Source organism: Dryobates pubescens, chromosome 35, assembly GCF_014839835.1.
Source record: "Dryobates pubescens isolate bDryPub1 chromosome 35, bDryPub1.pri, whole genome shotgun sequence".
In the NCBI taxonomy this organism is placed as follows: Eukaryota; Metazoa; Chordata; class Aves; order Piciformes; family Picidae; genus Dryobates; species Dryobates pubescens.
In genome coordinates, this window is record NC_071646.1 from 6,784,592 (window position 1) to 6,812,590 (window position 27,999).

Below are 27,999 nucleotides of genomic sequence, written 5' to 3' on the forward strand. Positions count from 1 at the left end.
CTGGGCTGGGGGAGCTCTGCTGGGGGAGCCCTGCTGGGGCAGGGGCTGGGCTGGGGGAGCTCTGCTGGGGGAGCCCTGCTGGGGCAGGGGCTGCAGTGGGTGAGCTCTGCTGGGGGAGCCCTGCTGGGGCAGGGGCTGGGCTGGGGGAGCTCCAGAGCTCCCTTCCAGCCTGCCCCACTCTGGGGCTCTGAGCTCATCCCCAAGCTCTCCTAACACCCAGGCTGTGCTTGCAGCAGTGCTGGGGATCAGCCACTGCCCTCTGCACCACCCTGAGCTGCTTCTGAGCCTACATCAGGCTCTGGGCAGCCTGAGCTGGGGCAGGGGGGGTTGGAGTGGGTGAGCTCCAGAGCTCCCTTCCAGCCTCTCCATTCTGTGAGTCTGGGACTTTAAAGCATCTCTTGCTCAATCTCCTGTCCCAGGGTGGCACCAGAGCAGACTGTAGCCCAGGGAGGTCCCTGGGAGGGTGTCAAGTCCCTGCCCCAGCTCTGTGCTGGGACCCCCTGCCTGCAGCCATTGCTGGGGGGTGAGGTCAGCAGCCAGTTGTGTGCAGCACACAAGATGGAAAGCTTCTGAGCTGCCCACCTGCTGCCCACCTGCTGCTGGCCCCCAGCTTGACTCAGCACACTGTGAATATCCTGGTGCCAGGGAGGCTGCCAGGGCTGGGGGCAGCTGGCAGAGGTGAGGTGGCAGACAGGGCACTGACCTGGCCCCAGCCTCTGTGCTGCCCCTGCTGCTCTGCAGCTCTGACCTGGCCCCCCCCTGGGGAGAAGCACAGCATGGGAGGGCTTGGGGGGGGACACCTCTGGAGATCATCCACTCCAAGCCCCCTGCCAGAGCAGGGGCAGCCAGGGCAGGGCACATCCAGCTGGGGCTTGGACAGCTCCAGAGCAGGAGACTCCACAGCCTCCCTGGGCAGCCTGCTGCAGGGCTCCAGCAGCCTCACAGCAGGCAGGGGACAGACAAGGGAGCAGCCAGGAGGAGAGGACAGCTCCCCAGGGGAGGCATCTCCAGCTGCATCAGGAGCTGCCAGCCCTATCCTCCCCCGAAGGGGCTCTGGGCAGCTCCTTGCTCTGGACATTTCCTGACCAAGGACTCTCAGCCCACAGGATGTGCACAGGGATGGATGTGGCCTCAGGGAGGTGTGGGGATGGCTCCTGCTGCCCCCCTGAGGATGGCAGTGGGCGCCAGGGATGTCCCTTCCTCACCCTGACAGGAGCTGTGGGTGCCTGCTCCTTGCTGCCACCCCTGATCCCATCCCCTGGAGCCTGGCTCTGGCCTCTGCCCTGGCAAGGCACAGCACTGCTGCCAAGAACCTCACAGAAGCCTGGAACCACAGAGCTGCTTGGGCTGGAAAAGCTCTCTGAGGTCATCCAATCCATTTCTGCTCCAGCAGCTGCCCACAGACACAGCAGCTGCCAGGGACCCTGCCCTGGCAGGGGCTTGGCCTGGATGATCTCCAGAGGTCCCTTCCAACCCCTCACCTCCTGTGGGCTGTGATCCTGTGACCCATGCCCACTGCCCAGCCACCCTGGGTGCACCCCCAGGACTGTCACCCAGCAGCAGGCAGGGTCACATCCAGAGCATGGCCACCTCAGGGCAGGCTCTCAGCACCCTTGGATGCACTCAGTGCATCAGGTGGTCTCACAGCCCCCTTTGGGGCATGGAGGATCTGCCTGGGGTTGGAGGGCAGCACTGCCTGACAGCCACAAGGGAGATGTTCCTTTCCATTGGGCATCAGATGCCCTGGTGGTCCACAGCCCCCTGCTTCACCCCCACCCAGCCAGGGAGGGAAGGGGCAGCTGGGCACAGGGTGAGTGCTCCTTGCCTCTGCAGGGGCAGAGAGCTTGAGTGTGTCAGGATCCAGCTGCAGGCTGGGGAGACCTCTCCAGAGGTCTCTTCCAGCCCCTACCACACTGTGAGTAGGAAACATTTCTCTCCTCAGAAAGCCTCCCCAGGCATGGCCCAGGCTGCCCAGGGAGCTGGTGGAGTCCCCAGCCCTGCAGGGGTTTCCCAGCTGCCTGGATGGGGTGCTGAGGGAGCCGCTTTGGTGCTGATGGCTCAGCAGCAGGGCTGAGCTGGGCAGCTCCAAGGCAGCAGCTGCACTTGAGCAGCTCCAAGGTCTCTTCCAGCCTCAGCAGTTCCCTGCTGCTCTGAGTTCCAACAGGCACAGCCCTGTGGGTGTTGAGCTCCCCTCCACAATTCCCCTGCTCAGCTCTCCCAGCTGCCTGCAGGAGCAGCCAGCAGCCCCACGCTGAGCTCTGCATCCTCAGCCCAGGCTGCAGGAGCAGCACTGCTGCCCCTTTGGCTTGCTTTCCAGTGCCAGAGCTCCCTCAGCCCACAGGCAGGGGGCTTGGACCCCCCCAAGGCCAGGGGCTTGGGACACCACCCTTGGAAGCACAGAAACATTGGGGCTGGCCAAGCCCTCTCTGAGATCATCAGCTCCAACCTTCCACCCAACACCTCCATGGCCACCCAAGCATGGCCCAGGGTGCCACAGCCAGCTGCTTTTGAGCAGCTCCAGCCATGGGGACTCCACCACCTCCCTGGGCAGCCTCTGCCAAGCCCTGAGCACTCCTGAAGGAGAGGAAATTTCCCCACACATCCAGACCTCCACTCCCATCCCTGCTGTCAGATGACTCCGTGGGAGCTCTTCCTCCCTCCCCACTGTGCAGCTGCAAGTCAGCAGCAAAACCTTCAGGCCCTGCTGGAGAGGCTCCAGAGGAGGCCATGAAGGTGCTCAGAGGCTGCAGAACCTCCCCTGTGGGGCCAGGCTGGGAGAGCTGGGGCTGTGCAGCCTGGAGGAGAGAAGGCTCCAGGCAGACCTCAGAGCAGCCTTGCAGCACCTGAAGGGCTCCAGGGGAGCTGGGGAGAGGCTTGGTGCAGTTGGGTGGGAGACCAAGATGGGCAGAGGATGGAGAACCTCTCCCAGGGGGCCAGGCTGGGGGTGCTGGGGCTGTGCAGCCTGGACAGAAGAAGGCTCCAGGCAGACCTCAGAGCAGCCTTGCAGCACCTGCAGGGTTCCAGCCTCTGCCAAGCCCTGACCACTGCTCCAGCAAAGACTTTTGCCTCCTCTCCAGCCTCAGCCTCCCCTGGCACAGCTTGAGGCCCTCCCAGGCTGCTCAGCTCCCTGGGTTCTACACCTCCCAGCTGGGACACAGCTCAGGCAGCTGGGCACAGGGGCTTTGAACTGGGGGGTGCAGGATGGGACCCAAAGGCAGAAGCAGCAGCTGTGTGCTTGGCCCCTCAGGCCAGTCCTCCCTGCCTCAGCTCCCCAAGCCCTGCAAGGGCTGCTGGAGTGCCCTGGGGGCCTGGAGGTAAGCAGGGCAGCAGACACCAACCTCTAAGCCATCTTCACCTCCTCCAGGCAGACTCTGGGGGGGGAAGCTCCAAGCCCTGCAGTACCCTTGTGAGATTCTTTAGAGTGAGGGTAGGGAGACACTGGGACAGGCTGGGAGAGCTGGGGCTGTGCAGCCTGGAGAGGAGAAGGCTCCAGGGAGAGCTCAGAGCAGCCTTGCAGGACCTGAAGGGCTCCAGGAGAGCTGGGGAGGGACCTGGGACCAGGGCTGGGAGGGACAGGAGGAGGAACAATGGCTTTGAGCTGGGAGAGGGGAGACTGAGAGTGGAGAGGAGGAAGAGATTGTGGAGAGTGAGGCTGGGGAGACTCTGGCACAGGCTGCCCAGGGAGGCTGTGGCTGTGCCCTGCCTGGAGGTGTTCAGGACCAGGCTGGATGAGGCCCTGAGCAAGCTGTGCTGGGGGAGGTGTCCCTGCCCATGGCAGGGGGCTGGAGCTGGCTGAGCTCTGAGCTCCCTTCCAAGCCATTGTAGGATTCTGTGGACCTCTGAGCTGCTCTCCCCTGCCTCAGGCCCTGGGCTGCCTGTGCCCTGCAGCAGCTCAGTGCTGGAGCCCTGCTCAGTGCCTGCTGCCTGAGTAAACAAGATGCCAACACACTCCAGTCAGGTGGCTCAGATCTGTCTGGATGAGGAGCTGTGTGGATTCCTTTGCTCTGAAGCTCTGAGTCAGCCTGTGAGTCACCAGGGGAAGCAGCATCCCAGCAGCAGCAGGCAGAGGGGAGCACTCCAGGCTTGTCTGGACTCCAAAGGGCTTCAAAGGCAATGTTTGCCTTGAGGTGCTGCTCGTTTTCCACCCTGCTCCCCCCCACCCCAGCAGAGGAAGCTGAGAGGTCATCTCCTCATGAGCTGGAGGCTTGGCTTGGGCTCCTTCAGAGCTCTTCTCATTGCTTTTCCTTCACACCTGATCAAAAGAAAGCTGCTGCCCCTGCACAGCACATGGCCTTGGGTGAGACATCACAGCTCAGCCTCAGGAGAGGCACTGAGTGGAGCTGTGGGAGGCTGGAGGTGGCTCCTGGTGAGCTCAAAGTCATCCAGGCATGGGCCAGGTGGGCAGAGGCCAACAGGATGGCATTCAGCAAGGCCAAGTGCCAGGGGCTGCCCCTTGGCCACAGCAACCCCAGGCAGTGCCACAGGCTGGGGGCAGAGTGGCTGAGAGCAGCCAGGCAGAGAGGGACCTGGGGGGAGTGGGGGACAGCAGCTGAACAGGAGGCAGCAGTGTGCCCAGGGGGCCAAGAAGGCCAAGGGCAGCCTGGCCTGCAGCAGGCAGAGTGTGGCCAGCAGCAGCAGGGAGCTCATCCTGCCCTGTGCTCAGCACTGCTGAGGCCACAGCTGGAGTCCTGTGGCCAGCTCTGGGCTCCTCAGGTCAGGAAAGAGGTTGAGCTGCTGGAAGGTGTCCAGAGAAGGGCAACAAAGCTGGGGAGGGGTCTGGGGCACAGCCCTGGGAGGAGAGGCTGAGGGAGCTGGAGTTGCTTAGCCTGCAGGAGAGGAGGCTCAGGGGAGACCTTCTTGCTCTCTGCAGCTCCCTGCAGGGAGGTTGGAGCCAGGTGGGGGTTGGGCTCTTCTCCCAGGCTGGCAGCCCCAGAACAAGAGGACACAGTCTCAAGCTGTGCCAGGGGAGGTTTAGGCTGGAGGGGAGGAAGAAATTCTTCCCAGCCAGAGAGATTGGCCCTGGGGATGTGCTGCCCAGGGAGGTGGTGGAGTCTCCATCCCTGGAGGGGTTCAGGAGGAGACTTGCTGGGGTGCTGGGTGCCGTGGGTTAGTTGATTAGGTGGTGCTGGATGATAGGTTGGACTCAATGATCTTGAAGGTCTTTTCCAACCTGGTCTATTCTATTCTATTCTATTCTATTCTATTCTATTCTATTCCATCCCATCCCATCCCATCCCATCCCATCCCATCCCATCCCATCCCATCCCATCCCATCCCATCCCATTCCATTCCATTCCTTTCCTCTCAGGGAGCTGCAGAGAGCAAGGAGGTCTCCCTCAGCCTCCTCTTCTCCAGGCTGAACACCCCCAGCTCCCTCAGCCTCTCAAGGCAGGATGGAACCTTTGGGCCAAGGTTTGGAGGCCCCAGAGCTATCCCAACCCTTCCCTCTGGCTGCCAGGCTCAGCAGGTGGAGAAGGACAGAGGGACAGTGTCCTGCAGCCCCACAGCACTGTGCTGGGGAGGAGCAGGGCTCTCTTGCCTTCTGCCAGAGCAGCTGAGGAGAACTTTCTGGTTCCTGCCCCACTTGGCAGGTTTGAGCCACTCCAAGCTGCTCTGGGGACTGCCAGCAGCCAGGCAGCCATGGCCCAAGGGGAGCAGAGGTAGCCAGGAGCTCCATTTCACCCTCTGGGAGCTCATCCCTCAGGCATCCCAGGGGTGTCCTGGGGAAGCCTTTGTCAGTCCCTCCTCAGTGGGGAAGGTGATGAAGGAACAGAGGATCACAGAACTGGGTTGTGACATCTGGGTTGTGGAGGAATAGAATAGAATAGAATAGAATAGAATAGAATAGGATAGGATAGGATAGAATAGGATAGAATAGAATAGAATAGAATAGAATAGAATAGAATAGAATAGAATAGAATAGAATAGAATAGAATAGAATAGAATAAACCAGGGTGGAAGAGACCTTCAGGATCATGGTGTCCAACCTATCACCCAACACCACCTAATCAACTAACCCATGGCACCCAGCACCCCAGCCAGTCTCCTCCTGAACACCTCCAGGGATGGGGACTCCACCACCTCCCTGGGCAGCACATCCCCAGGGCCAATCTCTCTCTCTGTGTAAAACTTCCTCCTAACCTCCAGCCTAAACCTCCCCCGGCACAGCCTGAGACTGTGTCCTCTTGTTCTGGTACTGGTTGCCTGGGAGAAGAGACCAACCTCTGCCTCACTACAACCTCCCTTCAGGCAGTTGCAGAGAGCAAGAAGGTCTCCCCTGAGCCTCCTCTCCTGCAGGCTAAGCAACCCCAGCTCCCTCAGCCTCTCCTCCCAGGGCTGTGCCCCAGACCCCTCCCCAGCTTTGTTGCCCTTCTCTGGACACCTTCCAGCAGCTCAACCTCTTTCCTGACCTGAGGAGCCCAGAACTGGCCACAGGACTCCAGCTGTGGCCTCAGCAGTGCAGTGTCCAGGGGCACAATGAGCTCCCTGCTGCTGCTGGCCACACTGCTCCTGCTGCAGGCCAGGCTGCCCTTGGCCCTCCTGGCTGCCTGGGCACACTGCAGGCTCATGTTCAGCCTCCCATCAACCAGCACCCCCAGGTCCCTCTCTGCCTGGCTGCTCTCAGCCACTCTGCCCCCAGCCTGTGGCACTGCCTGGGGTTGCTGTGGCCAATGTGCAGCCCCTGGCACTTGGCTGTGTTCAATCTCCTGCCCTTGGCCTCTGCCCATCTGCTCCTGAGACACTGACACCAGCCCCTGGGCTCCTGCATCCACCCTGCTGCCAAAGCCTGGCTCTGAAATAAGCAGGAGGGGGGAAAGACCTGTCCCTCCCTGGGGCAGGAGGTTCCTGCTGCCAGGCAGGGTCAGAGCCCAGGGGGGGGCCAGGCTTCCACTGCTGTGGGTGATGCCCACCTGGCTGCCAAGGCTGGGGGCAGCTTTCTTCTCAGCTTGCAGGAGGAGCAGCAAGTGCAGAGCCTCCCTTGTGTGCCTCCCTCCCTCTCTGCAGAGGTCCTCAGGGGATGGCTCCATGCAGCCAGCAGTGCTTGCCTGGTGCTTTCTTGCAGCCAGGAGCTGAGCCTGGTGCCAGGCCAAGCCCAGCACCCCTCTGGCAGCCTGGTGGACCAAAGGGGCAGCGGTTTTGCCCTGGCCTCCTCTCCCCACCTGGTCCATGGCTCCTGTTCCAGCTGGGATGGATCCCACAGAGCCCTTCAAAGACCATCCTGGCCAATGATCATAGAATCAACCAGGCTGGAAAAGACCTCAGAGATCATCAAGTGAAAGCTGTCACCCAAGACCTCATGGCTGCCAGACCATGGCTCCAAGGGCCACATCCAATCCCCTCTGGAACACCTCCAGGGCTGGGGACTCCACCACCTCTCTGGGCAGCACATCCCAAGGGCCAACAACTCTCTCTGGGAAGAACTTTCTCCTCCCCTCCAGCCTAACCCTCCCCTGGCACAGCTTGAGACTGTGTCCTCTTGTTCTGGTGCTTTCACTCTGTCTTCTTTCCTTCCCCTTCCTGTGTGCCCACATCTCCCCACCCCCCCTGGTTAGCCAAGCTGAGCTCATCCTGCCCTGTCAGACTCTGCCTGGCCCAGAGATGCCTCTTGACCCTGATGTCCATGTTGGGAGAGGCATCCTGGGGACCATGAAGCCTCATGGATCAATGAAGCCTTTGGATCAATGCCCAAGAGCTGAGGGAGAGCTTTGGGATCAATCACAGAACATCAGGGGTTGGAAGGGACCTCCAGAGATCACCCAGCCCTAGCCCCCTGCCAGAGCAGGGGCACCCAGGGGAGTCCTCACCAGGAGTGCACCCAGGTGGGGCTGGAAGCTCTCCACACCAGGAGGCTCCACAGCCTCTCTGGGCAGCCTGCTCCAGGCTCCAGCAGCCTCACACCAAAGAAGTTTCTCCTCCTGCTCCTGGGTGCCAGTCTGTGCCCTTTGGCCTGTCCCTGGGCACCACTGAGCAGAGCCTGGCCCCAGCTTCTTGCCCCCCACCCTTTAGCTCTTGGTCAGCACTGAGATGTGGCTCTGCCTTAGGATAAAATACAATAGAATAGAATGAACCAGGTTGGAAAAGACCTCAGAGCTCACCAAGTCCAACCTCTCCCCCAGCACCATCTGAGCAACTCAACCATGGCACCAAGGGCCTCAGCCAGGCTCTCCCTAACCACCTCCAGGGATGGGGACTCCACCACCTCCCTGGGCAGCACAGCCCCAGGGCCAATCTCTCTTGCTGGGAAGAATTTCTTCCTCCCCTCCAGCCTGAACCTCCCCTGGCACAGCTTGAGACTGTGTCCTCTTGTTGTCCCATTGTGAGCCCTTCACCCTCACAGCTTCACCATCTGCAAGATCAGTGCCTTGAGGCCAGGAGGCTGCCTCACCCCACCCCTGGCAACTGGGCACAGCTACTGCAGCAGGCTGCCCAGGCCCCATCCCTGGAGACATTCAAGGTGAGGCTCAGCAGGGCTCTGAGCAACCTGATGCAGTGGAGGATGTCCCTGCTGGCTGCAGAGGGGTTGGTGAGGTGGAATCTTCTCTGCTCAGGTTTGCATCCCTTGGTCCTTGGCTCATTGCTGTGCATCACCATAAAGAGCTTGGCCTCCTCCCCTTGCCCCCCAGCCCTCAGCTATTGATAGCCATTGATCAGGTCCCTCTCAGCCTTCTCCTCTCCAGACCGAACAGCCCCAGGGCTCTCAGCCTCTCTTCACAGGGGAGATGCTCCAGGGCCCTACTCATCCTCATAGCCTCCCCTGGGCTCTCTCCAGCAGCTCTCTGTCCCTCTTGAACTGGGAGGCCAGAACTGGACACAGTACTCCAGGTGTGGTCTCAGCAGGGCAGAGCAGAGAGGGAGCTTGGGAGCTAACAGGAGGAAGGTCCTGCAGCTGGGGCAGGGCAATGCCAGGCACTGACCCAGGCTGGGCAGGGACTGGCTGCAGAGCAGCCCTGCAGAAAGGCCTTGGGGGTGCTGGGGGAGGAGAAGCTCAGCAGGAGCCAGCAGGGAGCACTGGCAGCCCAGAGAGCCAAGCAGAGCCTGGGCTGCAGCAAGAGAAGTGTGGCCAGCAGGGCAGGGAGGGGATTCTGCCCCTCTGCTCCACTCTGCTGAGCCCACAGCTGCAGCTCTGGGGCCAGCTCTGGAGCCTCTGTGCCAGGAAGGCTCTGGAGGGGCTGGAAGGTGTCCAGAGCAGGGCCAGGAGGAGGAGCAGAGGGCTGGAGCTGCTCTGCTCTGGAGACAGCCTGAGAGAGTTGGGGTTGTGCAGGCTGGAGAGGAGAAGGCTCCCAGGAGACCTCCTTGTGGCCTCCCAGGAGCTGCAGGGGGCTGCAGGAAAGCTGGGGAGGGACTTTGGAGGGGGTCAGGGAGGGACAGGACTGGGGGGGATGGAGCTGAACTAGAAGTGGGGAGCTGGAGATTGGCTGTGAGGAAGAAGTTGTTGGCCAGGAGGGTGGTGAGAGCCTGGCACAGGCTGCCCAGGGAGGTGGTGGAAGCCTCCTGCCTGGAGGTGTTTGCAGCCAGGCTGGAGGTGGCTGTGAGCAACCTGCTGTGGTGTGAGGTGTCCCTGCCCATGGCAGGGGCTTGGAGCTGGCTGAGCCTGGAGCTCCCTCCCAGCCCTGCCAGCTCTGGGATTCTCTGATGCTGAGGCACAGATCCTGGGATGGCCAAACTCCAGGGCCAGGAACAGGGCAGGACAAAGGCTGGAGGCCACGGTGCAGGGCTGGCCAGGGCTCAATCCTCTCCAGGAAGGAGGGGCAGGGCTCTGGGCAGCTGCATGGGTCCAGGTGATCCCAAGAACCACCTTCCAACCTCAGGAGCTCTGAGCTTGAGGTGGAGGCTGGAGGAAGCCAGGGGGGAGTAGAGGGGTCTGGGGTTCCAGCAGGGACTGTGGGGGGACAGGGAGAGAGCAGGAAGGTTTGGGGGGGTCCACACAGGATTCCCGGGGGGGGGGGACTGGGAGGGAGGTGTCTGGTGGCAGGGCAGGAGCTGGGAGTGGGGTGCAGGGTCAGTGGGGGAGAGAGAGAGAGGACTTTGGGCTGGGGGGAAGGGGGGCAGTGGGTGACTGGGCAGGGGGTGTTGCAAAGCTGCTAGCTGGAGGGGTGCTGGGGCTGGGAGCCATGTCCCCAAAGAAAGGTGACCTGGGTCTGGGCTGCCCGGTGGTGCGTGCGGCCGGGGGGGTGGCGGTGGGGGTGGGGGGCAGGACCGTGTGCTGCGGTGCCATAGGAGGGGGCAGGGGCGTGCTGCTGAATGTGCAGGTCCCGGGTGGCTATTCCTGGCCGCCGCCGCCTGCGCAGGCAGATTGGTTTGCAGGGAGGTGCCAAGTGCCAGCCCGAGCCTATAAAACCCTCCCGGCCCCTCTGCTGCCTCAGTGAGCTGCGACCCCCACCCCCGGCCAGCGCAGCCCCTCCGTGCCGGTGCCCGGCGGGAGCAACGCCGCCGGAGTCAGGAGCCCAGACCGGGAGGAGAGACCTCGGGGCTGAGAGAGACCTCGGGGCTGAAGCGGGGACCCCAAAGCAGAGCGGAGATACCAGGGCAGAGAGACCCCCCCCCCCCAAGGACTTCGTCGTCCCCTCCCCAGCCCCCCAGGTCCGGCAACCATGACCGGCAAAACCGCCCCGGCCGCCTCCGACCCTGCGCCCAAGAAGAAGGCAGCAGCAGCCCCCAAGAAGGCAGCAGCAGCCCCCAAGAAGGCAGAGCCAGCCCCAAAGGAAGAACCGACCCCCCAAAAGGAGGAATCGGCCCCAAAGGAGGAGCCAGCCCCAGCCCCGGCCGCTGCAGAGCCCCCAGCCCCTGAGCATCCCCCCCCTGCCGAGCAGCCCCCAGCCCCCGCGGAGGAGCCTGCTCCTGCCCCCGCGCCGGAGGGGACCCCAGCCCCCGAAGGAGGTCTCCCTGCTCCCCCTGCTGAACCCCAAGCCCCAGCCCCTGAACCCGAGAAGCCCAAGGGAGGTGAGGCCAGGGGCGGGCACCGAGGCGGGGAGGGGGCTCTGCAGGGCTGGGAGGGGGCTCTGCAGGGCTGGGAGGGGGCAGGGGGAGGGGGCTGGAGTTGGGCTGAAGTCATCGAGGGCATTTTTGCAGTGGGATGGTGCCGGGGGATCAGAGGGATGGGGACGGGGAGGGGGGGTGGGGGGCGCTGAAGAGCGGCAGGGAGGCTGAGCGCCCTCCGGCAGCCCTGGCGCTGGTCCTCACCGCGGCGGCTTTGTTGCAGAGCCACCCAGCTGCCCCCTGGCCCTGGCTGTGGAGGAGGTGAGCGAGAAGTCCATCACCCTGAGCTGGAAAGCCCCGGAGCAGCCAGGCCGGGCAGGCTTGGATGGCTACCTGGTGGAGATCTGCAAGGATGGAAGTAAGCTGCGAGCTCTGCTGCCCCAGGAGCCTGGGGAGCTGCGGGAGACACAGGGCAGAACCCAGCAGCACCTTGCCCTGGCCACCACCTCCCTCCCTATGCCCAAAGGGCAAAAGGTCTTTTGGGGTCTGCTTTCTTTCCCCAGGGTGTTCCAGGCCAGGCTGGATGAGGCCTGGAGCAAGCTGGGCTGGGGGGAGGTGTCCCTGCCCTTGGCAGGGGGCTTGGAGCTGGATGAGCTTGGAGGTCCCTCCCAACCCAAGCCCATTCTGTGAGAGGGCTTCCCCTTGGCTTCAGGTCACACAGATGCCCTTAGCAGGGGGCTGGAGCAGGTTTAATGTCACTGCCATGTCCAAGAAGAGCCCAGGATGGTCTCTGGTGAACTCCTGCTCTCCAGAGACCTGGGCTTGGGGGGGGGGAGATGTGAGCAGACCTGATGGGGAAGAAGCTGCAGTCCTCTCCTGCTTGCCCCAGAGGAGGTGCAGGAGGGGTGGGGGCAGAGTGGGAGGATGTGGGAGGCAGGAGTCCTGGGCAGCACAAGAAGGGCCATCAGGCATCAGCTCTGCCCAAGCTGGGACAGGGCTTGGAGGGGGCATGGAGGTGGGCTGGGGGGTGGCAAGAGCCACCTGTGGTTCTCCAGCTGCATTGCTGGCTGGTGGGATGGGCTAGGGGGATGAGGCTCACGGTGTGGGCACCCTCTTGAAGCCCAGCTTGGCTCTGAGGTGGCTGGGGGGGATGTGCATGGGGGGGCTGGGGCTGGTGGGCTGCAGTGGTTTGGAAGATGCAGGTGGTCCGTGGGCCCTGGGGGGAGTTGATCTGTGACCCCTGGCTGCTAGCTTGTGGCGGGCAGGATCAGCACAGGCTGATGTGGGAGGCTTTCACTGCTGGGCTGGGGGCTGGGGAAGCTCCCCAGGGCTGGATGGGATGCATGGGGAGGCCCTTGTGTGGGGCAAGGCAAGATGCAGCCCCTCCTGGAGGCTGCTGCTGGCTGACAGCCACCCCAAGGTCACAGTTTTGGATGCTCTCTTAGCTGAGTGTGGGCTTGGCTGGGTGACAGGAGGGCTCCAATCACTCAGTGCTGACCCCAGGGGCTCCAGGACTGCTCTGTGTGGGCTGCTGGGCTCAGCTCTGGCGAGATCTGAGTGAGGGCTGTGGAGTAACAGCAGTGGTGAGGGGCAGGAGGAGCTGCTGGGGTTGGCTGCTCTGCTGGCACTGCCAGGAAGCCTCTCTTGCTCTGCAGGTGGCTTTGCAGCCCCTGGCCCGTGGGGGTTGCCCACCTGGGACACCTTTGGTGAGAGGTTGGGCACACGGCAGGGCTGCGGTAGCTGGCTGCTGCCTGGGCTGCGAGGTGAGGCTGAGCTGCCCCTTCCAAGCAGGAGGAAGAGCTGGAGAGGTCTCCCTGGGGGGTGGCAGGTGGTGAGCAGACCCTGCCCCATGGGGATGGGCTCCAAAGCATTGTCCTGGGGCAGAGAGGGGGTAGCTGGCAGGGTGGTGCTCTGAGAAGTGCAGCTGGAAGGTCAGCAGGGACCACCTCCACCTCCCAGGCAGAAGCTGCTGGGGGGGTGAGGCTGCTGGAGCCCTGCAGCAGGCTGCCCATGGAGGTTGTGGAGTCTCCTCTGGAGGCTTTCAAAAGCTGCCTGGAAGCCTTCCTGTGTAACCTGATCTAGGTGACCCTGCCCTGGCTCCACAGGTCCCTTCCAGCCCCCCCATGCTGGGATCCTGTGACCATGTCTGATGGTCTGATGCCTTTCTTGCTTGCAGTGGCCTGCACCCAGTGACAGGCCAAGGGGCAGGGGATGGAAACTGCAGCCCAGGAGGCTCCAGCTCAGCATGAGGAGGAACTTCTGCCCTGAGAGGCTCCCAGAGGCCTGGAGCAGGCTGCCCAGGGGGGTTGTGGAGTCTCCTGCTCTGGAGCCTTTCCAGCCCCATCTGGATGTGTCCCTGGGTGACCTGTGCTGGATTCCATGGCCCTGCTCTGGCAGTGGGGTTGGACTGGATGACCTTAGGAGGTCTTCCAACCCCTGACACCTGTGATCTGTGATCCTTCTGCTCTGGAGCTGAGCTCCTGCCAGCCTTTCACAGCCCACTTGCTTTGGCAGGCTGTGGTGGGCAGCCTCCCCTCTAGGGCACCTCCTTCTGCTGGGGCCCCAAACCCTGCCAACCTTTGCAAGGCAGGTTCTTTGCTTCTGGTTTGCACAGACCCCCAGAACCATGCAGGTTGGGAAAGAGCCTCAGGGTCACCAAGTCCAACCCAGAAGCCTACTCTGCAAGGGTCACCCCTAAGCCACAGCCCCAAGCACCACAGCCAAGCCACCTTCAAACACTTCTACCACCTCCTTGGGCAGCTCATGCCAGCACCTGACCTCTCTTGCCCTGAGAAAGTTCTTCCTAATGTCCACTCCAAACCTCCCCAGGGGCAGCTTGAGGCTGTTCCCTCTTGCTCTGTCCCTGATGACCTTGAGAAGAGAGCAGCAGCAACCTCCCCACAAGCTCCTTCAGGGAGCTGTAGGCAGCCAGGAGGTCTCCCCTCAGCCTCCTCTGTTTCACACTATCCATCCCCAGCTCCCTCAGTTGCTCCTCAGCAGATTCATTCTCCAGGCCCTTCCCCTTCCCTGCCCTGCTCTGCCCTGGCTCCAGCACCTCCACAGCTCTCTGGTACTGAGGTGCCCAGACCTGGACACAGAACTCCAGGTGTGGCCTCCCCAGAGCTGAAAACGTGGTGCTGGAGTCACCCCAGCCCCTGCCTGGGCAGCTTCCTCCTCCCAGGGCTGCTTCATCTCAACCCAGCAGTTCCATCCTTCTCCCCTTGAAGGCCAGGGCAGCTCAGCTGGAAAGCCAAGGGAGCTTTAGTCACAAACAGAACACAATCTACAGGCTGGGGAGGGACTTTGGAGGGGGTCAGGGAGGGATAGGACTGGGGGGGATGGAGCAGAACTAGAAGTGGGGAGCTGGAGATTGGCTGTGAGGAAGAAGTTGTTGGCCAGGAGGGTGGTGAGAGCCTGGCACAGGCTGCCCAGGGAGGTGGTGGAAGCCTCCTGCCTGGAGGTGTTTGCAGCCAGGCTGGAGGTGGCTGTGAGCAACCTGCTGTGGGGTGAGGTGTCCCTGCCCATGGCAGGGGCTTGGAGCTGGCTGAGCCTGGAGCTCCCTCCCAGCCCTGCCAGCTCTGGGATTCTCTGATGCTGAGGCACAGATCCTGGGATGGCCAAACTCCAGGGCCAGGAACAGGGCAGGACAAAGGCTGGAGGCCACGGTGCAGGGCTGGCCAGGGCTCAATCCTCTCCAGGAAGGAGGGGCAGGGCTCTGGGCAGCTGCATGGGTCCAGGTGATCCCAAGAACCACCTTCCAACCTCAGGAGCTCTGAGCTTGAGGTGGAAGCTGGAGGAGGCCAGGGGGCAGTAGAGGGGTCTGGGGTTCCAGCAGGGACTGTGGGGGGACAGGGAGGGAGCAGGAAGGTTTGGGGGGGTCCACACAGGATTCCCAGGGTGGGGGGACTGGGTCTGGTGGCAGGGCAGGAGTTGGGAGTGGGGTGCAGGGTCAGTGGGGGAGAGAGAGAGAGGACTTTGGGCTGGGGGGAAGGGGGGCAGTGGGTGACTGGGCAGGGGGGGTTGCAAAGCTGCTAGCTGGAGGGGTGCTGGGGCTGGGAGCCATGTCCCCAAAGCTGCTGGATCCCAAGAACCACCTTCCAACCTCAACAGCTCTGAGCCCTGACAGCTCTGTGGTCCTCTGCTGCTGTCCTGCACCAAAGCTTTTGGGCTGGCTGTGGCCCACAAAGCCCCTCCTGGGGAGCACTGTGGCCAGGCTCTCGACTTCTGAGGGCTCCTCTCCAGCCCCAGCCTCTCCCACCAGCTCCTTTTGGGGGGCTGTGGCTGAGTGCTGCTGTCTGGAGCTGTGCTGTGCCCGGCTGCATGCCTGAGTTGCCCTGCTGGCTTCCCCCCCAGGTACAGAGTGGACAGCGGTCAACAGGGAGCCCTTCCTCTCCACCCGCTACACCATCCAGGAGCTGGGCTCCGGGCAGAAGATCCACGTGAGGGTGAAGGCTGTCAACAGCCAGGGGGCCAGCAGCCCTGCCGGCCTGGAGCAGCCAGTCCTCATCAGGGAGATCCTCCGTGAGTGCTGCCCCTGCTGGCCACCGCTCCCGGGGTCAGCAGGACAAAGGTGGTGCTGAATGGGCTGGGGTGGGAAGGGGCCTCCAAGGGTCAGCCAGGCCAACCCCCACCAGCCACCCCTGCAGCCCCCAGGAGCCTCTGTAAGTCACCATCCATCCCTCTGCCCCCAGCAGCCTCTGTAAGTCACCATCCATCCCTGCAGTCCCCAGCAGCCTCTGTAAGTCACCATCCATCCCTGCAGCCTCTGTAAGTCACCATCCATCCCTGCAGTCCCCAGCAGCCTCTGTAAGTCACCATCCATCCCTGCAGCCCCAACAGCCTCTGTAAGTCACCATCCATCCCTCTGCCCCCAGCAGCCTCTGTAAGTCACCATCCATCCCTCTGCCCCCAGCAGCCTCTGTAAGTCACCATCCATCCCTGCAGCCCCCAGCAGCCTCTGTAAGTCACCATCCATCCCTGCAGCCTCTGTAAGTCACCATCCATCCCTCTGCCCCCAGCAGCCTCTGTAAGTCACCATCCATCCCTGCAGCCCCCAGGAGCCTCTGTAAGTCACCATCCATCCCTGCAGCCCCAACAGCCTCTGTAAGTCACCATCCAACCCTGCAGCCCCCAGGAGCCTCTGTAAGTCACCATCCAACCCTGCAGCCCCCAGCAGCCTCTGTAAGTCACCATCCAACCCTGCAGCCCCAACAGCCTCTGTAAGTCACCATCCATCCCTGCAGCCCCAACAGCCTCTGTAAGTCACCATCCATCCCTGCAGCCTCTGTAAGTCACCATCCATCCCTCTGCCCCCAACAGCCTCTGTAAGTCACCATCCATCCCTGCAGCCTCTGTAAGTCACCATCCATCCCTGCAGCCTCTGTAAGTCACCATCCATCCCTGCAGCCTCTGTAAGTCACCATCCATCCCTGCAGCCTCTGTAAGTCACCATCCATCCCTGCAGCCCCAACAGCCTCTGTAAGTCACCATCCATCCCTGCAGCCTCTGTAAGTCTCCATCCATCCCTGCAGCCTCTGTAAGTCACCATCCAACCCTGCAGCCCCAACAGCCTCTGTAAGTCACCATCCATCCCTGCAGCCTCTGTAAGTCACCATCCATCCCTGCAGCCCCAACAGCCTCTGTAAGTCACCATCCATCCCTGCAGCCTCTGTAAGTCTCCATCCATCCCTGCAGCCCCAACAGCCTCTGTAAGTCTCCATCCATCCCTCTGCCCCCAACAGCCTCTGTAGGTCTCCATCCATCCCTCTGCCCCCAGCAGCCTCTGTAAGTCACCATCCATCCCTGCAGCCCCAACAGCCTCTGTAAGTCACCATCCATCCCTGCAGCCCCAACAGCCTCTGTAAGTCACCATCCATCCCTGCAGCCTCTGTAAGTCACCATCCACCCCAGCAGCCTCTGTAAGTCACCATGCATCCCTGCAGCCCCAACAGCCTCTGTAGGTCACCATCCATCCCTGCAGCCTCTGTAAGTCACCATCCATCCCTCTGCCCCCAACAGCCTCTGTAGGTCTCCATCCATCCCTCTGCCCCCAACAGCCTCTGTAGGTCTCCATCCATCCCTGCAGCCCCAACAGCCTCTGTAAGTCACCATCCATCCCTGCAGCCTCTGTAAGTCACCATCCATCCCTGCAGCCCCCAACAGCCTCTGTAAGTCACCATCCATCCCTGCAGCCTCTGTAAGTCACCATCCATCCCTGCAGCCTCTGTAAGTCTCCATCCATCCCTGCAGCCCCAACAGCCTCTGTAAGTCACCATCCATCCCTGCAGCCTCTGTAAGTCACCATCCATCCCTCTGCCCCCAGCAGCCTCTGTAAGTCACCATCCATCCCTGCAGCCTCTGTAAGTCACCATCCATCCCTGCAGCCCCCAACAGCCTCTGTAAGTCACCATCCATCCCTGCAGCCCCCAGCAGCCTCTGTAAGTCACCATCCACCCCTGCAGCCTCTGTAAGTCACCATCCATCCCTGCAGCCCCCAGCAGCCTCTGTAAGTCACCATCCATCCCTGCAGCCTCTGTAAGTCACCATCCATCCCTGCAGCCCCCAACAGCCTCTGTAAGTCACCATCCATCCCTGCAGCCCCCAACAGCCTCTGTAAGTCACCATCCCTCTCTGCCTGGCTGCTCCCAGAGCTGGCCCCAGGACTCCAGGTGTGGCCTGGGCAGTGCTGAGTGCAAACCAAGTCTCCCTTGCAGCCAGCCCAGGATCTCCTGGGCCAGCCTCCCATCCCTGCCGTGCCAGCACTCACTCACACAGGCAGAGCACCCCCCCAGGGCTCAGGGCTTTGTTTGTTTAGCTAAGGGCAGCCAAGAGGCAGGGGCAGGAGAACGTGAACCATGCAGGACTCGCTAATGAGTGCAGGGCTGAGATTCCTGCTGGGCTGCTGCCAGGCTGCTGAGCCTGCTGGAGGGTGGCAGGGCCTGGATTTGCACCTCCCAGCCACCAAACCCAGGCTCCTCTACAGGCAGCTATTGGAGCTGCCTCTTCCTTGCTGCTCAAACAGCCCTTTGGAGTTGTCCAGCTGCCTTAAAAATAGCAGCAGGGCCCAGGAGCCAAAGCTGCAGGAGCTGCCAGCTGCTCGCAGGGAGAGCTCTGGGGGGCCAGGGAGTCATGGAGGGGTTGGGCTTGGAGGGAGGCTTAAAGAGCTTCTAGTTCCAACCTCCCTGCCCTGGGCAGGGACACCTCCCCCCAGCACAGCTTGCTCAGGGCCTCATCCAGCCTGGTCCTGAACACCTCCAGGCAGGGCACAGCCACAGCCCTCTCCATGCCCTCTCCCTCTGCCTCCCTGTGCCCTCTCCCTCTCCATACCCACTCCCTCTGCCTCCCTGTGCCTTCTCCCTCTGCCTCCCTGTGCCCTCTCCCTCTCCATACCCACTCCCTCTGCCTCCCTGTGCCTTCTCCCTCTGCCTCCCTGTGCCCTCTCCCTCTCCATACCCACTCCCTCTGCCTCCCTGTGCCTTCTCCCTCTGCCTCCCTGTGCCCTCTCCCTCTCCATACCCATTCCCTCTGCCTCCCTGTGCCCTCCCCCTCCCCCTCCCCCTCTCCCTCCCCCTCTCCCTCCCCCTCTCCCTCCCCCTCTCCCTCTCCCTCTCCCTCCCCCCTCCCTCTCCCTCCTCCTGCCCACTCCCTCTCCCTTTTCATGCCCTCTCCCTCTGCCTCCCTGTGCCCTCTCCCTCTCCATACCCACTCCCTCTGCCTCCCTGTGCCTTCTCCCTCTGCCTCCCTGTGCCCTCTCCCTCTCCATACCCACTCCCTCTGCCTCCCTGTGCCCTCCCCCTCCCCCTCCCCCTCTCCCTCTCCCTCCTCCTGCCCACTCCCTCTCCCTCTCCATGCCCTCTCCCTCTGCCTCCCTGTGCCCTCTCCCTCTCCATGCCCTCTCCCCCTGCCTCCCCGTGCCCACCCCAGCAGCACTGGTGTGTGCTGGGTGCAGGAGTGCCCTGCTGCCTGCCCCACCTGCTCCCTCCTGCTCTTCACCCCTCACTCAGGACCCCCTTTTGTCCCTCCCCCCCCCCAGGGTCATTTATAGCCTGGCCAAGGGTTTTAAATAGCAGCGGCGCAGACGGCGCAGGGCTGAGGGACAGGTGGCAGGAGTGGGACTGGGAGGTGCAGAGAGACAAGGAGGCAGCAGATGAAGCTTGGCTGTGCCTGGGGAGTCCCTGCAGAGAGCTGGGGGCAGGAGAAATGCCCTCCCAGCCCTGGCAGCAGCGGTGTCCCCTGGGCCACCCACCTGGGCCAGCTGCCGGGCAGGGCAGGCATCAGCTGGGGCTAGGCACAGGGTGGTAGGGGCTGGAAAGGGACCTCTGAGGATCACCCAGACCACCCCCCCCTGCCACAGCAGGGGCACCCAGGGCAGGGCAGCCAGGAACACCTCCAGGTGGGGCTTGAGAGCCTCCAGAGGAGACTCCACAGCCTCTCTGGGCAGCCTGCTGCAGGGCTCTGCCACCCTCTCACCACTGAAGTTCCTCCTCATGCTGGGGTGGAACTTGCTGGGTTCCAGCCTGTGCCCTCTGCCCCTGGTCCTGCCACTGGGCAAGAGTCTGGCCCTGGCTCCCTGTCACCCACCCCTCAGGTATCTGCAAGCAGGGATCAGATCCCCCTCAGCCTGCTCCTCTCCAGGCTGTCCAGCCCCAGCTCTCAGCTTCTCCAGCCCCAGCCCTCAGCCTCTCCAGCCCCAGCTCTCAGCCTCTCCAGCCCCAGCTCTCAGCCTCTCCAGCTCTCAGCCTCTCCAGCCCCAGCTCTCAGCTCCAGCTCTCAGCCTCTCCTGCCCCAGCTCTCAGCCTCTCCAGTCTCAGCTCTCAGCCTCTCCAGCTCTCAGCCTCTCCTGCCCCAGCTCTCAGCCTCTCCAGCTCTCAGCCTCTCCAGCTCTCAGCCTCAGCTCTCAGCCTCTCCAGCTCTCAGCCTCTCCAGCCCCAGCTCTCAGCCTCAGCTCTCAGCCTCTCCAGCCCCAGCTCTCAGCCTCTCCAGCCCCAGCTCTCAGCCTCTCCAGCCCCAGCTCTCAGCCTCTCCAGCCCCAGCTCTCAGCCCCAGCTCTCAGCCTCTCCAGCTCTCAGCCTCAGCTCTCAGCCTCTCCAGCCCCAGCTCTCAGCTCCAGCTCTCAGCCTCTCCTCATCTCAGAGATGTCTCAGTCCCCTCAGCAGCTCAGTGGCCCTGGGTTGGACCCTCTCCAGCTGTGCTTTGTCCTCCTTGAGCTGGGGTGCCCACAGCTGTGGCCTCACCAGTGCAGAGCAGACAGGGGAGGAGACCTCTGCTGGCCACACTGCTCTGAGTGCCCCCCAGGATGCCAGGAGGGCACACTGCTGGCTGGCTCCTGGGCATCCTGTTGTCTTGCCAGGCCTCCCAGCTCCTTTGCCCTGGAGCAGGCCAGCCCCCAGCCTGCTCTGATCCCCGGGGGTGTCCTGCCCCATTCCTCCCTCCAGCTCAGGTTTCTCTGTCCCACCGAGGCTGCTGAGCCCAAGGGGCAGCATCCATGCAGGGGTCCCAGAGGGGGGAGCAGAGGAGAGCCCATCCCAGCTGTCAGCAGGGCCAGCTGGGAGCCAGGGGCATCTCCCAGCCCCCCACCTTGGCCTCCCTGGCTCTCAGCTGCTGGGCCATGCCCCCCCAGCCCCAGTTTAATTCTGGCTGTGCCCCCTCCCCACAGGAGGTTTAATGCAGGCAGGGACAGGCAGCCCTCTGCCTGCCCACAGCATCCCCCAGGGGCCCAGGGCTGGCAGAGTTACAGGGCTGCCATCTTCACCCCGGGGGAGGGAGGCACAGCCCTCCAGCAGCCTTCTCCACCGGCTCCTTTGCTTCTCTCTGTTGTGTTCCCTTGGGGCTGGAGCCTGGGGCTGGAGCCTGGAGGTCTCACAGCGCTGCTGTGAGTAACCAGGCAGCACCTTGGGGCCTTCTGGTGGCCTTGAGCACAGCAGGTGAGGGCTCTGGTGAGCCTTGTCCTGGCTGGAAGTTGGGTTGTGTGCCTCTGGCAGCTGCTTTCTGAGCTGGGGGAGAGGTGTTTCTGAGCTGGGAGATCACAGCTCACAGATGTTAGGGGTTGGAAAGGACCTCTGGAGCTCTTCCAGTCCAAGCCCCTTGGAAGGGACCTCTGGAGCCCTTCCAGTCCAAGCCCCTTGGAAGGGACCTCTGGAGCTCTTCCAGTCCAAGCCCCCTGCCAGAGCAGGAGCAGAGAATCCAGCACAGGGCACACAGAACATATCCAGACAGGGCTGGAAGGGCTCCAGAACAGGAGACTCCACAGCCTCCCTGGGCAGCCTGCTCCAGGCCTCCAGCAGCCTCACACCAAAGAAGTTCCTCCTCATGTTGAGCTGCAGCCTCCTGGGCTGTGGCATTCAACAAGGCCAAGTGCCAGGGGCTGCACCTTGGCCACACCAGCCCCAGGCAGTGCCACAGGCTGGGGGCAGAGTGGCTGAGAGCAGCCAGGCAGAGAGGGACCTGGGGGGAGTGGGGGAGAGCAGCTGAATAGGAGCCAGCAGTGTGCCCAGGGGGCCAAGAAGGCCAAGGGCAGCCTGGCCTGCAGCAGGCAGAGTGTGGCCAGCAGGAGCAGGGAGCTCATCCTGCCCTGTGCTCAGCACTGCTGAGGCCACAGCTGGAGTCCTGTGGCCAGCTCTGGGCTCCTCAGGTCAGGAAAGAGGTTGAGCTGCTGGAAGGTGTCCAGAGAAGGGCAACAAAGCTGGGGAGGGGTCTGGGGCACAGCCCTGGGAGGAGAGGCTGAGGGAGCTGGGGTTGCTTAGCCTGCAGGAGAGGAGGCTCAGGGGAGACCTTCTTGCTCTCTGCAACTGCCTGCAGGGAGGTTGGAACCAGGTGGGGGTTGGGCTCCTTACTCCATGGCCATGTGTTGGGGCTCAGGCAGCTGGGGGCTGTGGTTCCCTTGGTCCCAGAGGAGATGCTGGGGCTCAGGCAGCTGGGGGCTGTGGTTCCCTTGGTCCCAGAAGAGATGCTGGGGCTCAGGCAGCTGGGGGCTGTGGTTCCCTTGGTCCCAGAGGATGTGTTGGGGCTCAGGCAGCTGGGGGCTGTGGTTCCCTTGGTCCCAGAGGAGATGCTGGGGGTCAGGCAGCTGGGGGCTGTGGTTCCCTTGGTCCCAGAGGAGATGCTGGGCCTCAGGCAGCTGGGGGCTGTGGTTCCCTTGGTCCCAGAGGAGATGCTGGGGCTCAGGCAGCTGGGGGCTGTGGTTCTCTTGGTCCCAGAGGAGATGCTGGGGCTCAGGCAGCTGGGGGCTGTGGTTCCCTTGGGCCCAGAGGAGGTGCTGGGGCTCAGGTAGCTGGGGGCTGTGGTTCCCTTGGTCCCAGAGGAGATGCTGGGGCTCAGGCAGCTGGGGGCTGTGGTTCCCTTGGGCCCAGAGGAGGTGCTGGGGCTCAGGCAGCTGGGGGCTGTGGTTCCCTTGGTCCCAGAGGAGGTGCTGGGGCTCAGGCAGCTGGGGGCTGTGGTTCCCTTGGTCCCAGAGGAGGTGCTGGGGCTCAGGCAGCTGGGGGCTGTGGTTCCCTTGGTCCCAGAGGAGGTGCTGGGGGTCAGGCAGCTGGGGGCTGTGGTTCCCTTGGTCCCAGAGGAGGTGCTGGGGCTCAGGCAGCTGGGGGCTGTGGTTCTCTTGGTCCCAGAGGAGATGCTGGGGCTCAGGCAGCTGGGGGCTGTGGTTCCCTTGGTCCCAGAGGAGATGCTGGGGGTCAGGCAGCTGGGGGCTGTGGTCTCCCTGCCCCATGGGCTGCCTCCCTGCCCTGCAGAGCTGCCCAAGATCCGGATGCCTCGGCACCTGCGGCAGACCTACGTCCGGCGTGTTGGGGATGCTGTGAACCTGATGATCCCTTTCCAGGTGGGTGAACCCTCTGGGCCTGACTCCCCCCAGGCTTTCTCACTGCTGCTTGGCTTCTGCAGAGACTTTTGTGGCCACCATGACATGGCTGGAACCCAGCTGTGGGCTGGCTTCTCCTGGTCCCTCTGTGTCTCGTGGGCCAGACGGAGTGGGAGCCTCTCTCCTAGCTCTCAGCTTCCTCCTGCTGTGTCTTTCTGGATGGTGTAGGCCATGGGACAGCTCTCAGCCCCCAAACCCTGTTCAGCCCAGGCTGCTGCCTGAGTTTGGCAGGGGGCTGGCCCCACACCATAGGACCCCACAGCACAAGGGTGAAGGGCCCCTTGGGGAGAGCAGCTGGAGCAGGGCCGTGGGATGCTGACACTGAAGGGTCAGGGCCAAAGGTCCTCTCCTCAGCTGATCTGTGGCACACTGCCTGGGCTGTCACCAAGCATCTCCACCATGGCATCCAGCATGGAGAAAAGCAGCCCTGAAGCCTGCTGCCCAAGCAGAGAGAGGCAGGAGGTAGAAAGCTGTCCCTAGGGGAGGGACATGTCCATGCCATGCCTCCTGGGCAGCTGGGGGCCTGTGCTGGCCATGCTCCTGGGGTTCTGTGATGAGGTTGGCCAGGCTGGATGTGGCTGGGAGCAACCTGCTGTAGTGGGAGGTGTCCCTGCCCATGGCAAGGGGGGTTGGAGCTGGATGAGCCTTGAGGTCCCTTAAAACCCTGACAGTTCTGTGCTGATGTGTGCTGATTCTGTGCTGATGCTGTGCTGACTCTGTGCTGACTCTGTGCTGACTCTGTGCTGATGCTGTGCTGATTCTGAGCTGATTCTGAGCTGATTCTCTGCTGATTCTGTACTGATTCTGTGCTGATTCTGAGCTGATTCTGTGCTGATTCTGTGCTGACTCTAAGCTGACTCTAAGCTGATTCTGTGCTGATTCTGTGCTGATTCTGAGCTGATTCTGTGCTGATTCTGTGCTGATTCTGAGCTGATTCTGTGCTGATTCTGTGCTGACTCTAAGCTGACTCTAAGCTGATTCTGTGCTGATTCTGTGCTGATTCTGAGCTGATTCTGTGCTGATTCTGTACTGATTCTGTGCTGATTCTGAGCTGATTCTGTGCTGATTCTGTGCTGATTCTGAGCTGATTCTGAGCTGATTCTGTGCTGACTCTAAGCTGATTCTGTGCTGATTCTGTGCTGATTCTGTGCTGATTCTGAGCTGATTCTCTGCTAATTCTGTGCTGATTCTGAGCTGATTCTGTGCTGATTCTGAGCTGATTCTGAGCTGATTCTGAGCTGATTCTGTGCTGATTCTGTGCTGATTCTCTGCTGATTCTGTGCTGATTCTGTGCTGACTCTGAGCTGATTCTGTGCTGACTCTGTGCTGATTCTGTGCTGATTCTGAGCTGACTCTGTGCTGACTCTGTGCTGATTCTGAGCTGATTCTGAGCTGACTCTGTGCTGATTCTGTGCTGATTCTGAGCTGATTCTGAGCTGACTCTGTGCTGATTCTGAGCTGATTCTGTGCTGACTCTGAGCTGATTCTGTGCTGATTCTGTGCTGATTCTGAGCTGATTCTGAGCTGACTGTGCTGATTCTGAGCTGACTCTGAGCTGACTCTGTGCTGATTCTGAGCTGACTCTGAGCTGATTCTGAGCTGATTCTGAGCTGACTCTGAGCTGATTCTGAGCTGACTCTGAGCTGATTCTGAGCTGATTCTGAGCTGACTCTGTGCTGATTCTGTGCTGATTCTGTGCTGATTCTGAGCTGATTCTGAGCTGATTCTGAGCTGATTCTGTGCTGATTCTGAGCTGATTCTGTCCTGATTCTGAGCTGACTCTGTGCTGATTCTGAGCTGACTCTGTGGTGACTCTGTGCTGATTCTCTGCTGACTCTGTGGTGACTCTGTGCTGATTCTGTGCTGATTCTCTGCTGACTCTGTGCTGACTCTGTGCTGATTCTGTGCTGACTCTGAGCTGATTCTGAGCTGATTCTGTGCTGACTCTGTGCTGATTCTGAGCTGATTCTGTGCTGATTCTGTGCTGATTCTCTGCTGACTCTGTGCTGACTCTGTGCTGACTCTGTGCTGACTCTGTGCTGATTCTCTGCTGACTCTGTGGTGACTCTGTGGTGACTCTGTGCTGATTCTGTGCTGATTCTCTGCTGACTCTGTGCTGACTCTGTGCTGATTCTGTGCTGACTCTGAGCTGATTCTGAGCTGATTCTGTGCTGACTCTGTGCTGATTCTGAGCTGATTCTGTGCTGATTCTGTGCTGATTCTCTGCTGACTCTGTGCTGACTCTGTGCTGATTCTGTGCTGACTCTGTGCTGATTCTCTGCTGACTCTGTGGTGACTCTGTGCTGATGCTGTGCTGACTCTGTGCTGACTCTGTGCTGATGCTGTGCTGATTCTGAGCTGATTCTGAGCTGATTCTGAGCTGATTCTCTGCTGATTCTGTACTGATTCTGTGCTGATTCTGAGCTGATTCTGTGCTGATTCTGTGCTGACTCTAAGCTGACTCTAAGCTGATTCTGTGCTGATTCTGTGCTGATTCTGAGCTGATTCTGTGCTGATTCTGTGCTGATTCTGAGCTGATTCTGTGCTGATTCTGTGCTGACTCTAAGCTGACTCTAAGCTGATTCTGTGCTGATTCTGTGCTGATTCTGAGCTGATTCTGTGCTGATTCTGTACTGATTCTGTGCTGATTCTGAGCTGATTCTGTGCTGATTCTGTGCTGATTCTGAGCTGATTCTGAGCTGATTCTGTGCTGACTCTAAGCTGATTCTGTGCTGATTCTGAGCTGATTCTCTGCTAATTCTGTGCTGATTCTGAGCTGATTCTGTGCTGATTCTGAGCTGATTCTGAGCTGATTCTGAGCTGATTCTGTGCTGATTCTGTGCTGATTCTCTGCTGATTCTCTGCTGATTCTGTGCTGATTCTGTGCTGACTCTGAGCTGATTCTGTGCTGACTCTGTGCTGATTCTGTGCTGATTCTGAGCTGACTCTGTGCTGACTCTGTGCTGACTCTGTGCTGATTCTGAGCTGATTCTGAGCTGACTCTGTGCTGATTCTGTGCTGATTCTGAGCTGATTCTGAGCTGACTCTGTGCTGATTCTGAGCTGATTCTGTGCTGACTCTGAGCTGATTCTGTGCTGATTCTGTGCTGATTCTGAGCTGATTCTGAGCTGACTGTGCTGATTCTGAGCTGACTCTGAGCTGACTCTGTGCTGATTCTGAGCTGACTCTGAGCTGATTCTGAGCTGATTCTGAGCTGACTCTGAGCTGATTCTGAGCTGACTCTGAGCTGATTCTGAGCTGATTCTGAGCTGACTCTGTGCTGATTCTGTGCTGATTCTGTGCTGATTCTGAGCTGATTCTGAGCTGATTCTGAGCTGATTCTGTGCTGATTCTGTGCTGATTCTGTCCTGATTCTGAGCTGACTCTGTGCTGATTCTGAGCTGACTCTGTGGTGACTCTGTGCTGATTCTCTGCTGACTCTGTGGTGACTCTGTGCTGATTCTGTGCTGATTCTCTGCTGACTCTGTGCTGACTCTGTGCTGATTCTGTGCTGACTCTGAGCTGATTCTGAGCTGATTCTGTGCTGACTCTGTGCTGATTCTGAGCTGATTCTGTGCTGATTCTCTGCTGACTCTGTGCTGACTCTGTGCTGATTCTGTGCTGACGCTGTGCTGATTCTCTGCTGACTCTGTGGTGACTCTGTGCTGATTCTGTGCTGATTCTGTGCTGATTCTCTGCTGACTCTGTGGTGACTCTGAGCTGATTCTGTGCTGATTCTGTGCTGATTCTGTGCTGATTCTGAGCTGATTCTGAGCTGATTCTGTGCTGATTCTGTGCTGATTCTGTGCTGACTCTGAGCTGACTCTGTGCTGATTCTGAGCTGATTCTGTGCTGATTCTGAGCTGATTCTGTGCTGACTCTCTGCTGATTCTCTGCTCACTCTGTGGTGACTCTGTGCTGCTTCTTTGCATTCGAGCTGCTCCTAACCTGCCTGTGGGTGGTTGCTGCAGGGGAAGCCCCAGCCTGAGGTGGTGTGGAGCAAGGGGGGGCAGCCCCTGGACAGCAGCCGGGTCAGCATCCGCACCACGGAGCGGGACTCCGTCTTCTACATCCGCAGCGCCCAGCGGCAGGACTCCGGCACCTACGAGCTGAGCGTCCGCGTCCACGGCGCCGAGGACAAGGCCACCCTGGACATCAGGGTGATAGGTGAGCAGGGCCTGGAGCTGCTCTGCTCTGCAGACAGCCTGAGGGACTTGGGGTTGTGCAGGCTGCAGAGGAGAAGGCTCCCAGGAGACCTCATTGTGGCCTCCCAGGAGCTGCAGGGGGCTGCAGGAAAGCTGGGGAGGGACTTTGGAGGGGGTCAGGGAGGGACAGGACTGGGGGGCATGGATCCAAGCCAGAGGAGGGGAGATGGAGATTGGCTGTGAGGAAGAAGTTGTTGGCCAGGAGGGTGGTAAGAGCCTGGCACAGGCTGCCCAGGGAGGTGGTGGCAGCCTCCTGCCTGGAGGTGTTTGCAGCCAGGCTGGAGGTGGCTGTGAGCAACCTGCTGTGGTGTGAGGTGTCCCTGCCCGTGGCAGGGGCTTGGAGCTGCCTGAGCCTTGAGCTCCCTTCCAGCCCTGACTATTCTAGTCTAGTCTGCTCTTCTCTTCTCTTCTCTTCTCTTCTCTTCTCTTCTCTTCTCTTCTCTTCTCTTCTCTTCTCTTCTCTTCTCTTCTCTTCTCTTCTCTTCTCTTCTCTTCTCTTCTCTTCTCTTCTCTTCTCTTCTCTTCTCTTCTCTTCTCTTCTCTTCTCTTCTCTTCTCTTCTCTTCTCTTCTCTTCTCTTCTCTTCTCTTCTCTTCTCTTCTCTTCTCTTCTCTTCTCTTCTCTTCTCTTCACATGCCACCTCAGGCTGCCACTCACTCTTGCCCCTTGCTTGGGTGTAGCTCTCCTTCTAGCCTGGATGGGACAGGGTTAGAACCAAGGAGAGAGGTCTCTCTTCCAGTGGATTCCTCTCCAGGATCGTGGGAGAGGTGATGGTGGTCATGAGAGGTTGGAATGTGCTGCCCAGGGAGGTTCTGGGTGTTTCTACCCTGGGGGTGCTCATGGCTGTGTTGGAGGGACTTGGGACAAGGGCTGGGAGGGACAGGAGGAGGAACAATGGCTTTGAGCTGGGAGAGGGGAGACTGAGAGTGGAGAGGAGGAAGAGATTGTGGAGAGTGAGGCTGAGGAGACTCTGGCACAGGCTGCCCAGGGAGGCTGTGGCTGTGCCCTGCCTGGAGGTGTTCAG

General features: G+C 61.0%; 1 protein-coding gene across 1 annotated transcript in view; it reads left to right on the forward strand.

The window, feature by feature from the left end:
- The first annotated feature begins 10,573 nt into the window (after window positions 1-10,573).
- The window catches only part of MYBPH (myosin binding protein H), a 31,548-nt gene continuing 14,122 nt past the window's right edge, over window positions 10,574-27,999 (forward strand). Inside the window, exons 1-5 of the mRNA XM_054176232.1 lie at window positions 10,574-10,941; window positions 11,201-11,335; window positions 15,271-15,438; window positions 22,644-22,732; window positions 26,743-26,938. Coding sequence (XP_054032207.1) covers window positions 10,593-10,941; window positions 11,201-11,335; window positions 15,271-15,438; window positions 22,644-22,732; window positions 26,743-26,938 — 937 coding nt within the window. The 5' untranslated portion in view covers window positions 10,574-10,592. The remainder of the gene's footprint in view (window positions 10,942-11,200; window positions 11,336-15,270; window positions 15,439-22,643; window positions 22,733-26,742; window positions 26,939-27,999) is intronic.